General features: G+C 46.2%; 3 protein-coding genes across 3 annotated transcripts; all 3 read left to right on the forward strand.

The window, feature by feature from the left end:
* Positions 1–265: 265 nt before the first annotated feature.
* LOC6538152 lies at positions 266–760 on the forward strand. The gene is made up of 2 exons (XM_002098650.3): positions 266–416; positions 475–760. Exons 1-2 carry the CDS (start codon positions 359–361, stop codon positions 660–662), a joined length of 246 nt encoding a protein of 81 aa, XP_002098686.1. The 5' UTR covers positions 266–358; the 3' UTR covers positions 663–760.
* Positions 761–7,929: 7,169 nt separating this feature from the next.
* LOC6538153 lies at positions 7,930–9,644 on the forward strand. The gene is made up of 3 exons (XM_002098651.4): positions 7,930–8,310; positions 8,366–8,758; positions 8,860–9,644. Exons 1-3 carry the CDS (start codon positions 8,268–8,270, stop codon positions 9,462–9,464), a joined length of 1,041 nt encoding a protein of 346 aa, XP_002098687.1. The 5' UTR covers positions 7,930–8,267; the 3' UTR covers positions 9,465–9,644.
* Positions 9,645–11,440: 1,796 nt separating this feature from the next.
* On the forward strand, positions 11,441–12,504 carry LOC6538154. Its single transcript, XM_002098652.2, has 2 exons — positions 11,441–11,810; positions 11,874–12,504. The coding sequence occupies exons 1-2, from the start codon at positions 11,453–11,455 to the stop codon at positions 12,482–12,484; spliced, it is 969 nt and encodes a 322-aa protein (XP_002098688.2). The 5' UTR covers positions 11,441–11,452; the 3' UTR covers positions 12,485–12,504.
* Positions 12,505–12,630: the final 126 nt, after the last annotated feature.

The raw sequence follows: 12,630 nt of genomic DNA on the forward strand, positions 1-12,630 counted from the left end.
CATATCAGAACCAGGAGCCAGCAAAACACAAACACAAACAGGACACGCACTTGCCCGAAACGTTCGTTCGCAAGTGTAAGTGTAAGTACTTTGAATAATAAGAATGCTCACTTTGATGGATGCGCAACAAATCTCTTTAGGTTTATCAGCGGAACGATGACAACGCTGCGGATGGGTAATATGTTGTGTACACCGCGCCAGAGGCGTCATGATCCCCATAACAATTGAGGGATTATTCACATGCTTGTGAACGTTGGAAGCAAACGATTTACCACGACTTACGTGTCACACAGTGTGTAGATGTGAGAAGTGTATAAACGTTAGCAAAGTCTCTGTGCCTCGATTTCGGACAAACAAAATGCCCCGTCGAGTACTGGAAACCTACGGATTTCAACCAGCCAAGCAGCCATGTCTTCGTGAGTCCTTTCACATACTTGCCAACCATAAATAGGAGAATTCATGTACCGCATGCAGGCAAGTCAAAATTGGATCCCAAAGGTAAATGCGGCTCTGCCATCAAGAAACAACCGAAGGAGCAACCTGTTGAGCAGAAGAACCCGCTGCACTTCCTCCAGCAGAAGAGCGATGAGGAGCTCGTCGTGCATTGGACTCGTGCTGGGGGAAGTACTCTTTCTCCCATCAAATTGTTGCCTCCCTGGTAGTTGTGTGTTTTATTAACTGTTTCCCGGCTCTTGCAGAATTCATGGTCCTATCAACAAAAATATAGAACATATTGGCAAGTCCAAAAGTGAAAACAAAAGTATAGATTTTTAATTTATCCATTCGGATATAAATGAAGTACATAATATTTAGCTGAGCAACGGTCTTAGGATATTTAAGCTGTTTCAGGCACATATAAATATTTGAGTACAATCAAAACTTTTCCAAATTTGTCACAAAGCTGCTCTCAAGTATGATTTTTTGAATGCTAAGCTCCTTTGGAGACTTTCGGTATGCTTCTTCGATAGACATGATACCATAGAAAGCGAGCGCACATATTCGGCTTATTTTCAGGATTTTCCGCTTTTTCGAGAGGGCAAAACAAGGCATAAGACTATGCTTAAAGTTAAAAAAAAGTGAAATATTTAATACCTTCGGCTTATGTGCGGGATTGCGATACGACCTGGGCCGCGTGCGATAAATACACATGTGTATATCTGTCACACTGTGTCAAGTTTTAAATCGGCTTTCGGGTCGGCCAGCAGCTTCAATTTGACGCAATAATTTATATGTGATTTGGTCGCATTGCGGCGGCTTGTCAGGAGCCCAGTGGGTTCAGAGTGGGGGGATTTGTAAGTTCTGTTGACAAAATAAGCAAAATAATATATTACAAAAGTTGTGGCACGCGCTTCCATCGGGATTTGGTTAATCGAATATGCACACAGTGGGATACGGCTCAAACCGTTCCAATCACTTTTCCCAAACGACCACGACCACAACGCATCATCATCATCATCATCATTGTGTGCTGGTCCTTGACAGATTAATTGGCCAAGTGCTCCGGTAAAGTTGTGGGGTGCTCCTTTGGCAGCATTAAATAAATATATGGGCATGTGCTTTATGCAGCACCCAGGTGTTCTCCAAACTGGCCAAAGCCGAAGTGGTAAACTTTCCTCTGAATGTGCCAGCAGCACATGCAAGTTCCCAGTTACCAGTTACCAGTTGGCCGCTGCAAGTTGCAACATGCCCATGCAACATGCCACCCACCACTTGGGCACTGGGCGCGAACTTGGCCCAGCAAACTTTTCCTGTTCAGTTGCGGATTGCTTTAAAGCGACTCTATTTATGCCACTGCCAGACTAACCACTCACACTCGAAAAAATATTGTTTCAACTTTAGGGAAAGCTGCCACCTTGTGGCCAAAGTTATGGGAAGCAAAAGGGATGCGCTCTGGATTTGACGTGCAACTTTCTCCAATCAGAAGTAATTAGAATACTGGCATGGGTAGGGTTTTACATTAACAGCCTGATAACGATAAGCTGCTTAAAACTATCTGCACAGAGTGCAACTTAGCAGCATCTAAATTTAATCCACATTTTTTGGAGTGCAGAATGCTTCCTTAAAAGTATCTGCATCGAATCGAACTTAGTAGCGCGTATTTTCTCATTCAAATAATATTTAAATTTTAGCCAGATTTTTTTGAGTGCAAAATGCTTCCCGAATACGGACCCTTGGTGACCGGGTGCTCATTATGCCCGTTGCCGAGGGTATCGCGCTAAGTGGCTCCTGCATTGGGAATGGAAACTAAATGAATGGCCGCTTGAAATGCCTTGAAGCCCAAAGGATTAAATGCTCGCTGCACACACAAAGGCGGCGGATTGTGCCACCGCATTGTGAAAACAACTCATTTATCATAAGCGTGCTGCAGTGGGGATGATGGTATGGTATGGTATGATGAGGAGTGGAGCTCCTGGGGGGCAGTGGGGGGTTTCGAGAGCGGACTGAAGCTTACGACAAAAGTAACTGACAACTGCAGATGAAATGTTGAAAGCGCGAACTGAACACACAGCGCAACAATTAATTGTCTCCGCATTCATTTGCCCTTCGCCAAGATGCCAGATGCTATTCTATGGCCAGGGGCTAGAGGGGCAAGAGGGGTAGAGGGGCTGGAGGGGTAGAGGGGCGATGGGGTCAAGGGGCAGGTGGGCGGACGGACGGTCACTTGGTCACGGGTGCGGCAAGTTGGTCCGTCCGGCACGCAATAATCGCCCGGCATTTGCCCTTAATTAATGGTTGAGCGCAAAGTAATAAACGATATTTAAACAGAAATTGCTTTGTTTTTTCTGCTCTGCTTTTGTAATTGAAAGCAGACGGAATTCATATTTTATGTGGCTGTCATAAAACTTTAACAACTATTTTGCCAGCACAAATAAAAACAAACTGACAGCAACAACAACATTCCTTTTAATTAACTCAAAAGCTTGAGCATGCGATAAAGGCATTGGCCAATAATTACCTACCTTTAATTAAAATATTTATTATCAAATTAGTTAGGGGTCAGCAAAAACAAAAAAAAACCCACCTGATCCGAACGAAGATAATTCATTTTAATGATGACAGACGCCGACTCAGGGGACCGTGCGTGTCAGAACAAAAGGCAAGAAAACTAGGACCAATGATGGGGTCACCATGGGTGATGGGTTAAAATGTAAAAAGTGTTGAAGAATGGAACATACAATTAATAAATAGAAGCGCTAGTAGGCCATGAAAGCATAGTACTTACGTTGGTTTTTAAATTCATTCCATTGCAGTGAAGTTTCGACACCCATCAATCAGCAGACAAGTTAACCCATCGCTTCATTTAATTCCGAATGCCAGCTCCTTTCGACTTGCCATGCCGCAACATGACCAATCACTTTCACCAGCCGCAGCGATCTAATTAATTTGTTGCAAAATAATTTATTAATTAGCATGTCAGTGTCAGAGATTTTCGGCCATGGCTTATCATTAAACAAAGGCGAAAGTGGGTGGATGGTGGGTGGGGGTGGGGATTTTTGCCGAGAGAGGTAAATAGGCAATTAATCTGGCTCAACTGCGGACAGGTGTGTGTACGCGAAAAAGCAGCATAGGAAAGCCGGGAAAACTGAAAACTGGCCAGTTGCCATTGGCATGGCCGTGTTTCTCATACGCCGGACATCGATGGAGAAGAAAGGACGAGCAAACTGCCGGAGCCAAGTGCGACACAGATGGAGTACAGGCAGCGGCAAATTGAACGAGCAATTATTTATTAATTTAACAGACACGCAATGCACATGGAGTTATCTCGATGCGATTCCTGACATCCGCTCCGATTGCCGGCAATTCGAGTTTTCGCAGTCGAATGTCAGGCGAGGATGCGGATTCAGATGCGGATTCAGATTCACAAGCAGTTTCACATGCAATTGCAGTTGCAATCGCAGTCGCAGTCGCAGTCGCAGTTGCAGTCGCAGTGCGTGTGTGGCCATTAAGCATTTATGATGTGCATGTCAGCGTCGGGATTCCTGATTCCTGATTTCGAATTCCTGTTCTCAGCTTCTGGCAGGACTTGCAGAACTGATTTCCCATGGCGACCTTCCGTGCACAGGACTTTCCGGCTGGGCGGCTTTAAATCAACCAGCCGGGCTGGCTTAAGAATCATGAGACAATTAATCAATTGCCTTGATAAGTTGCACTTAATTGGGCAGCTCTCTTGGCGTATCAAGTGAATGGATGACAGCCATTCTCGGGCACAGCCTTTTAGAAATTTTATTCAAAAGTAGCCTGCTTTTAGGAATTTAATATATAAAACCAACGCTGTATTTTCGGGGCTCAGCTCCTGGCTTTGGCCTCCTTTTTTGCACATCGCCTGAAGGGCTTGGCATTTTGGCTAGGTTTTAGCAAATTGCAGGGAGGCATTTACCCCAAGCCGAATCCAACCGAAACCGAAATGAAAACTAAAACGTCGCATTTTGCACTCACATCTGCAGCACTGCATTCGAGTCTCTGGGTCAGCAATTTGCCAAGTTTCTGGCAAGTGAAAATGAAAGCCCTTAGTGTCTGTGTATCTGTGAAGTGTGTGTGAATGTTTGTGAGTGTGTGTGTGTGTGTGTGGGGGAGGGGGGAGGATTTTGCAACGGAAGTGGGTAAATAGTGCAAGGAGGAAATGTACAAATAAATATTTGCAAATGAAAATGAACAAGGAAATGCAAGCGCCATGTGGCAGCGACAAGCGCTAAAACGTTTTCTATATGTGGCCTGGTGTCCACAACGATAATAAATGTGCCTCTTTGGACACACAAAAATTTGCAGCAACCCTGATCCAGAAATACCTCAAACGAAATTCGTTGGAAAATTCATGTATTGTTCTACAACAGCACAATGGCCAGGAAATGCCGTTTGTGGCGTTAAGTCCAAATAGTCACCGAAACTCTATACAAATTGTATTTCCCACGTCGTGCCAAAATATCAAGGCTATATGTGTTTTCATTCCAGAGTTATTGGTTATTCACATACCTTAAAATTATATTGATCATTACATTAATAGGCTTTTCTACGATGAAATCATAAAAGTGAACTCCCCTGGTACTCAATCATTCAGCAATCAAAATAAGCCAAAGCCCAAATCATGATTGAAAATTTAATGCGCAACTTTAAAGCTAAAGATTATCGCCAGTGAATCAAATTAATTCGAGTGCAGGAATTTCAGATAAAAGAGGAGCGAAATATGTAAAGGCAAAAATGCTAACCAACTGAATTATTTTCAAATCATTCTAGGCAAAAGCAATTTGCATCTCAATTGCTGCTCAAAAATCGAGGGGCGGCGGCAGGAAGAATCTGATGGGAATGGCAATCGGAATGGCAGTGCTCATGGGTTTGCATAGCGGTATATGGGTATGGGTGAAAAAATGCTGCCACAAAGCGGCAATCAGTAACAGTTATAGCGGAAAATAGCTATAATATGAATAGGGCTGATATGAATATCTAGCCCAAAACAGGCAGAAAATTGCAAAAGTGCCTAAAAAGAATCCACAGCAAAAAAAGGGGCTGCACACATGACTGAAATTAAAATAGCAACAGCAACAGCCAAGCAGATGAGCAGAAGGATATTTTTGCGGGGAGGCATGAGCTGAGGTCCTCCGGCAAGTCCTTCGTCCCCGTCCAACCACACAAAAGCAATTTCGATCAGGCACAAAGATAAGGAGCGGATTCAAGAAGACAGAGGGTGAGAGAGAGAGCCAACGCAGCACATCAGTTACAAAAATGTAGGCTACCGGCTACCCCCTGAAAAAACACCCTCGAACATCCTGAAAACCAGACCCACACCTCAACAAAGGACCCGTGAAAGCAAAGCAGATAAAGACGAGCCGAAAAAACGAGCAAGCTTGAAGGGCCGCAGTATCAAGCACACAAGGATGCGCTGCAGGATTCGTGGTTTAGGCCTCTTTACTTCTTTACTTCTCTTCTTTTTTTTTTGCGGCTGCTGTAGGTGCGCTAAAATTATGCAAATCATCGTAATACTTTCCCGGCGCAAAGCAAAGCGGAAGGAAATTGTGTAAAAGCGGCAAGAAGGCTATATGTGCGGGCTGCCTTGTCTGTCTGCCTGCTGCTTTTGGCAGCCTTTTTGGCAGGCTACAAAGCAAATAATTGCCCCAGAAATTGGGGCCATGCAAACTGTAATGTAATGGAGCCGTTTCGCTTTGAACGTCGTCGCATGTGAAGCCCTAATGATGATATTTCCCAAAAAGAACTCTGAATCAAATAAAGCGCCTGTGTGTGTTCGTTCGGCTGGTGGAAAACAGTAAAATGAAGTGAAATACTTGGCAAGTGTTTGCCCAGGCGACCGCAGTCAATGGAGAAAAGCTTAAAGACTCTTTGCCCATAAAAGAGTTTAAGCTGCCGCCGAGCAGCCAAGCATAAAGAGCACACCCACCCCACCTACCACCCGCCCGCTGGCCAGGATTCCGTCCAGCTGGCAGCTTCCTTGGTTTCCGCTTCCCGTGGTTTTTGGTCGAAAAATTTAATAAACGTCAAGCTGAGTGGCAAAGAAGAACGAGGGTCCAAACATTGCACCTGCCGCTGACCGCATTCGGGAATGTTAGTGAAAAGGTGGCACGCCGAAATGCATACTTGTATGGCCGTACACCCGTACACCAGTACGTATACGTATTGTCCACACGTAGCAGCGCCGGCAAACGAGTATGCAACATAACGTATACGCCCCGTGACACTTTTGGGACAGCAAGCAGCCTTGATCCCAGCAAAATCACGCAAACTTCATAAGACTTTCGCCATCCGCCCCCAGGACCCATCTCTGATTTATGGTCTTTAACTTGGTTAACTTACCATCACTCATATGTCCTCGTGGCCTTATAATTGCACTTCTAAACATGGACCATTTATAAATCTTAGACTTGCAAAACTTTTCCCATTTCCCCAATAATTTCGCGCAACATTAACGAGCTTATTAATCGTCGCACCCTTATAGTCAGAAACATCAAGCACGTCTCTTGATTCAGGACACCCAGGACTTTGATCCTGGGATGAAGGACGCGTGAAATTCTCACACACACAACCACATTTATGTGGGGTTGGGGCTGAGGTCACGGAATTTTATTGGTCCCCCCCGGCTGGTTGGATGCCTTTTTTGAATAGCGCGACACATTAACTTAATAATTTAGTGGGTGTCGAGTGGGCTGTTATAAATATTTATAAGAGCCGCCCTGAGTGGGCCGTCGATGGCAGGACTAGATCTGCTGCTAAGAGCTACTCCAAACTATAGCATCCGTGCGGGGATTCTCCTGGATTCTCAGGCTCAATTGCGCGTAAAAGTCAAATGTCTGTGCCTTTCGCCCAAAAAGCTTCCTTGCCACTTGCCTGCAGAATCCAATACACACATGCAAAGTTTGCACGTCCTGGCAGACACACACACACGCATAGGTAGGTGTACTATATACATGGCTCTCTAAGTCGCCGTTATATATGCGCATGTATTAGTTTTGGCCGCCATCTCTGCATGCCGTAGAAACGGAAAAGCTTACAGCCGTTAAGGGATTTAGAAGGCAAATATAAATTTATGAAATATTCGCAAGGATATGCGAGATGCTGGCTATTGCTATTGCTATTGCTATTGCACCTTTCCGCAAACAAACCAGAAAATCAGACCGTTTTGGCCTGGTTATAGCAACAGCTCTAGCTTCTGCCATGCAGCCATTCAGATGGGCCAACAAACACAATCTCGGCCACAACACAACTTGTTGTTGCCCACTGGACGTAGACGTGGACGTGGACGTGGACGAGGAGCTGGACATGGACAAAATCAATGCAAAACCAAACCCAACCAAACCAAACCGAACTAATGTTATTTGTGGAACAAACAACGATAATGAAATCATGGGGCGCTGGGTAAATGGAAAGTGATTCGGTTGGTTCTGGTCAGGTTGTGGCATCGGGCCAATAACTAATTTCATTTACTCTGCCAGGCGCATTTGCAATCGAATGGCAGCATATGCACACACAAGTTGACAATATCCGCATGAGGCCCCCCGGGTTAAACATTACCTAGTGCCTCTGATCTGGAAGTAATTAAGCCAACCAACCAGGTGATAATGTAGGCCACATTTTTTCAACTTTAATTCGTTACCCAGTTCTACCAATAATGATGTAATAATATAATTAATTTTGGATCGCTCGTGCAAGTCGATGCAAACAATAAAATTCGACAATGAAACAGTTGTGCATACACTTCTCCGATTTCCGAACCATATAAATACACCTGCAAGCGATTAACTGTCGAGTTGAATCTTTCGAATATGTTGCGAATTCTGCTGCCGCTGCTGGCATTTTGTGCCTTGGGTAATGCAAAAATATATTCTCGACAATTACTGGACTTAAAGTTTAACTCCTTAAGCACACGGACAGTGCCGATTCAGCAGGGCTCAAGTGGAAGGAACCAATCGCATCTTCATGGTGCGTGGCCAGAACCGCCAGCTGTCACTTAAGCGAACTGCCAGTTCGGCGGTGGGAGAAACGCTGCAAATGTGGTGCAATCCCCGGGACATAATGGCCACCACCTGTCAGGCGGGCCAGATGCCAGGCTTTCGGCCAACGCTGCCCATGACCTGTCCCGCTGCTCCGGCGGCGATGACCACGCCGGTCCAGGATCGCAGCTGTCCGGCCACCATGTTCCGGGTGGGCTACAACGTGGGCAACAACCAGTTCCTGGAGCTCTATCGCGCCTGCTTCGATACCAGAGCTGTGAGGGCGATCTTCGTGCAGCACCGGATATACGGAAAGCCCTTCTGTAAGTATATATAAGCAATTAATCACAAACAGGCTTCTATCCTCTCCCATCAAGATTCAGAGGAACACTTAGTAACTTGAGGTGCTCTTTAAAATTCCCAGATATCACCCGACCCTGCGTCCAGTTCAGTTCCGATGGCGTGATCAGTGGCGCAGATGAGGCCAGTTACACGGTCCGCAATATCCACGGCACCTTCAGGAGGCTGTTTGGCAACAACCAGAACTACATACCCAACAACCGCGATGTGATCATCAATCGCGGACATTTGGCCGCCTCGGCGGACTTCTTCTTTGGTGACCAATTGTGCGCCACCTTTAAGTATGTGAATGCAGTGCCGCAGTTCAAGAGCATCAACGATGGCAACTGGGAGACCATCGAGCGGTTTGTTCGCAATTCGGTGACCGGAAACAATTTTGTGAATGTGCGCACTGGAGCCAGGGGCGTGCTCTCGCTGCCCGCGAGCCGTGGATCCAGGAATGTCTTCCTAAGTGGCAACAAGAACCCGGTGCCCCTGTGGATGTACAAGATAGTGCGAAACGCCAACAACCAGCCACTCGTGGCCTTCCTCACCCTGAACAACATCTACGCCCGTCAACGGCCGACGGCTCCCAGCTTTTGTCAGCCCGTGAATTGTCCAGTGGCATTGGTCAACACAGCGCAGGCTGGCTTTTCCTTCTGCTGCAACGCAGCCACTTTCAGGCCATAAATGCAGGTCTTTGAGTATCACAAATATCAGTAACTTAGTTACTAGCTGGGTTTAAAACATAACAAAATTTCAAATCAACCGTTCACTTAAACTACTACTATATACACATGATGTCGCGCACTTGAGATACTTTTAACTGAAATTAAAAATATATTACTTCGCCTTGAGGTCGCAAATCAATTGTCGTTTTCATAAATCGTAAATGCTTGCGTGGCAGTTTAAAACGCGTGCGAACGCCTCTTCGAATTCATGGCTCATTCGGAATGGACTCGAGACGTCAGTTTTAATGGTCATTCAGCGGCTTCTCATAAATTGAACCCCCTCCGGGCCGCCACTGCCAGTGCCAGTGCCAGTGCCACTCGCTTTTGGCCCATTTAAATTCAAGCTGCGATTGTGGCGGAGGGCAAACGCTTTTCAATGCGTGCGAGTGCAATAAAGGCCATGGCAATTGCTTGGCCGGGGGTTGCGCCTAAAAGTAGACATTAAATAAATTATTCAGCAGGGCATGTTTGTCTGTGCTGTGTGTGTTGCTTTTAAATACGCACGCCTGCGAAATTGTTTTGTGCGTGTGCTGCTGGAATGGAGCTGATGGATATCCTGGGTGTATAATGGGTGTATCCTGGGCGTACAGTGAGACGGGGACACTGGGAGCTCATAAAAGTGCAGAATAAATTTAGCAACCCGAACATGCGTTCAACTGGGCTCTCATAAAACCTAACAGTTGTAATTGTGCTGTAAACACGCAACTCAATGGCGTTGTGAATGGGCCGAGCACTTGCACCACCCCACCACATTCAGAGCACCCACATCCTGACCATTTCTATGCATCCATCCTGCACTGCGGCACAATTTAATTTATGCCCCGTTTTTGTGGCCGGCTTGTTGATTTTGCTGCCTCTTGCCACTTGCCTCTTGCCCCTTTTACTTTTATTTCTATTTTTATTGACCATTACAATTCTAGAGGCAGAGCTCCATGCTCACACCAGCCACACGATTTGAGTCACAAATTTTATATGGCATAATTCGGTTCGCCGCTGTGAGCATGCATTAAAAGTGCCCAAATAGCGGCAAATTGCTCGTAAGCAGCGGAAATTGCGTTACGCCCACTTCAAATCCAGGCGAACGGAAATCAGACAAAAAGCATAGCATACTTTAGCCAGCATTAACCATTTCGCAACATGGCCATTAAAACACATAGCCACTTAGCCAACACTCAAACATTTGGGCACAGCAAGCATTTCAATGACCAGACAACAACTGACAGACGAATAAAACAAGGCCATTATGCAGCCCATGTCTGGCATGGATTTTCTAAAAGTTGAACGTAGCTTTTAGCCACAAAAATCTATGGAAATCACTAGTTAACTAACCACAACACCTTTTACCCGGAATAGTGCCATCAAATTTCCAATAAAACACCCATCCATATGAACCACTAATGGCCAACTATGCTTAGCCATGCGTGCACTGTATATATTTCCTTCTAAGCCAGTTCTTGTTACTGAAATAAATTTCATGTGTAGTCAGGAAAAATATGCACCAATTACTACGCATTTTCCAAGTGGAAAATGTGCCTGAGCCAGAATAGTGAAAAGTAATAAAATCGCTTTTTCATGCATTTAAGCCAGTAGACAGTAGACAGAAGACAGAGAGGAAATACATGTATGTCTATGGCCAAAAATAGTCTGTTGTCTGAATGCGAGCACGTGCGCACAAGCCTGGCCAGAACAAAGGGGCCAGGCCAAAAAAGCCGGCCTAAACGGTATATAAGCACTGGTGGCTCAACTTATTGATCAACAAGCAACATGGAAGCGCCACAACCGCTGCTAGTTGTTACCATTTTACTGGGATCGGGTAAGGACACATAAATATCACTCACTTATATCCTGCCGGCTCTAAATGGTATAAACATCAATAAGGAATCCTTCTACAATGCCTTTGCCATTCCAGTGCTCCTGTCCCAGGCTGACTGTCCGCTCTCCAGGGCAATGATCGAGGGCACCAATAGGATCTTCACGAACCGCAATGCCGCTGGACAGTACGAACTGAAGCGCCTGCAGAGGGTCCGCACCAACGAGGTGCTCCACATGATCTGCCAGCCCAACGACATCGTCCAGACGACCTGCCAGCGGACGCACAACAACTTCAGCAGGCCATTCCCAATGCGCTGCCAGAGACCACTGGCTGCCACGGCCTTGGCTGTTACGGATACCTCCTGTCCAGCCACCATGTACTCCGTGGGCTATACCATCAACAATCGGCGTTTGGAGCTCTATCGCGCCTGCTACGATCGCAATGGAGTGCGGGCCAGGTTCACTACCCACTCCGTGTACCACAAGACCTTCTGTAAGCTAACACTTTCTGGTTCTTAGCATAGAATGCAATGGATATATTTCCTTCACGTTACAGTCCCCCAACGTCCTTGTGCGGATTTCTCCAGGGATGGTGTGCTCAGCGAGGCCGATACCCAAAGTTTTCTGCCCCGCAACATTTTCCGTGCATTCCGCACCATCTTCGGCAATACCCAGAGGTATATTCCCAACGATAGAGACGTGGTCATCAATCGTGGTCATCTGACGCCATCGGGTGACTATCTCTACGGCGACCAGATGTGCGCCACCTTCAAGTATGTGAATGTGGCGCCCATGTTCAAAAGCATCAACGATCGCAATTGGGAGACCATCGAGAGGTGGATTCGCACTCGCATAAGTGCCGGCGGATCGCTGAGAATCAAGACCGGGACCAATGGTGATCTGTTCCTTGCCGACAATCGGAATCGCCAGCGTCGCATTATCCTGGGCGCCGGCACCAAGAACATAATGCCCCTGTGGCTGTACAAGGTGGTGCGCACCTCCTCGAATGCGCCGCACAGTGTGTTCATCACACTGAACAACATCTTTGCCAGAACTCGACCTCCGGCTCCAGCTTTCTGCACCAGCATCACCTGCCCCATGACCCTGGAGAGTGTGGCAGCCGCTGGCTGGACATACTGCTGCAATGCCACCACTTTTGCACTTTAATTCAATAAATATATTTCAATCGATGCATTCCAGTGACAGTTTGTCACTCAAGAAAGAACCTTGCTTTCAATTTGGAAATTACCAGAAGCTCAACATTCTGCCACTGAAGTCACGTAAACTCGGGCCCCATCACATGATAAAATCCT

The sequence above is a fragment of the Drosophila yakuba genome, chromosome 3R, assembly GCF_016746365.2.
Source record: "Drosophila yakuba strain Tai18E2 chromosome 3R, Prin_Dyak_Tai18E2_2.1, whole genome shotgun sequence".
NCBI lineage: Eukaryota > Metazoa > Arthropoda > Insecta > Diptera > Drosophilidae > Drosophila > Drosophila yakuba.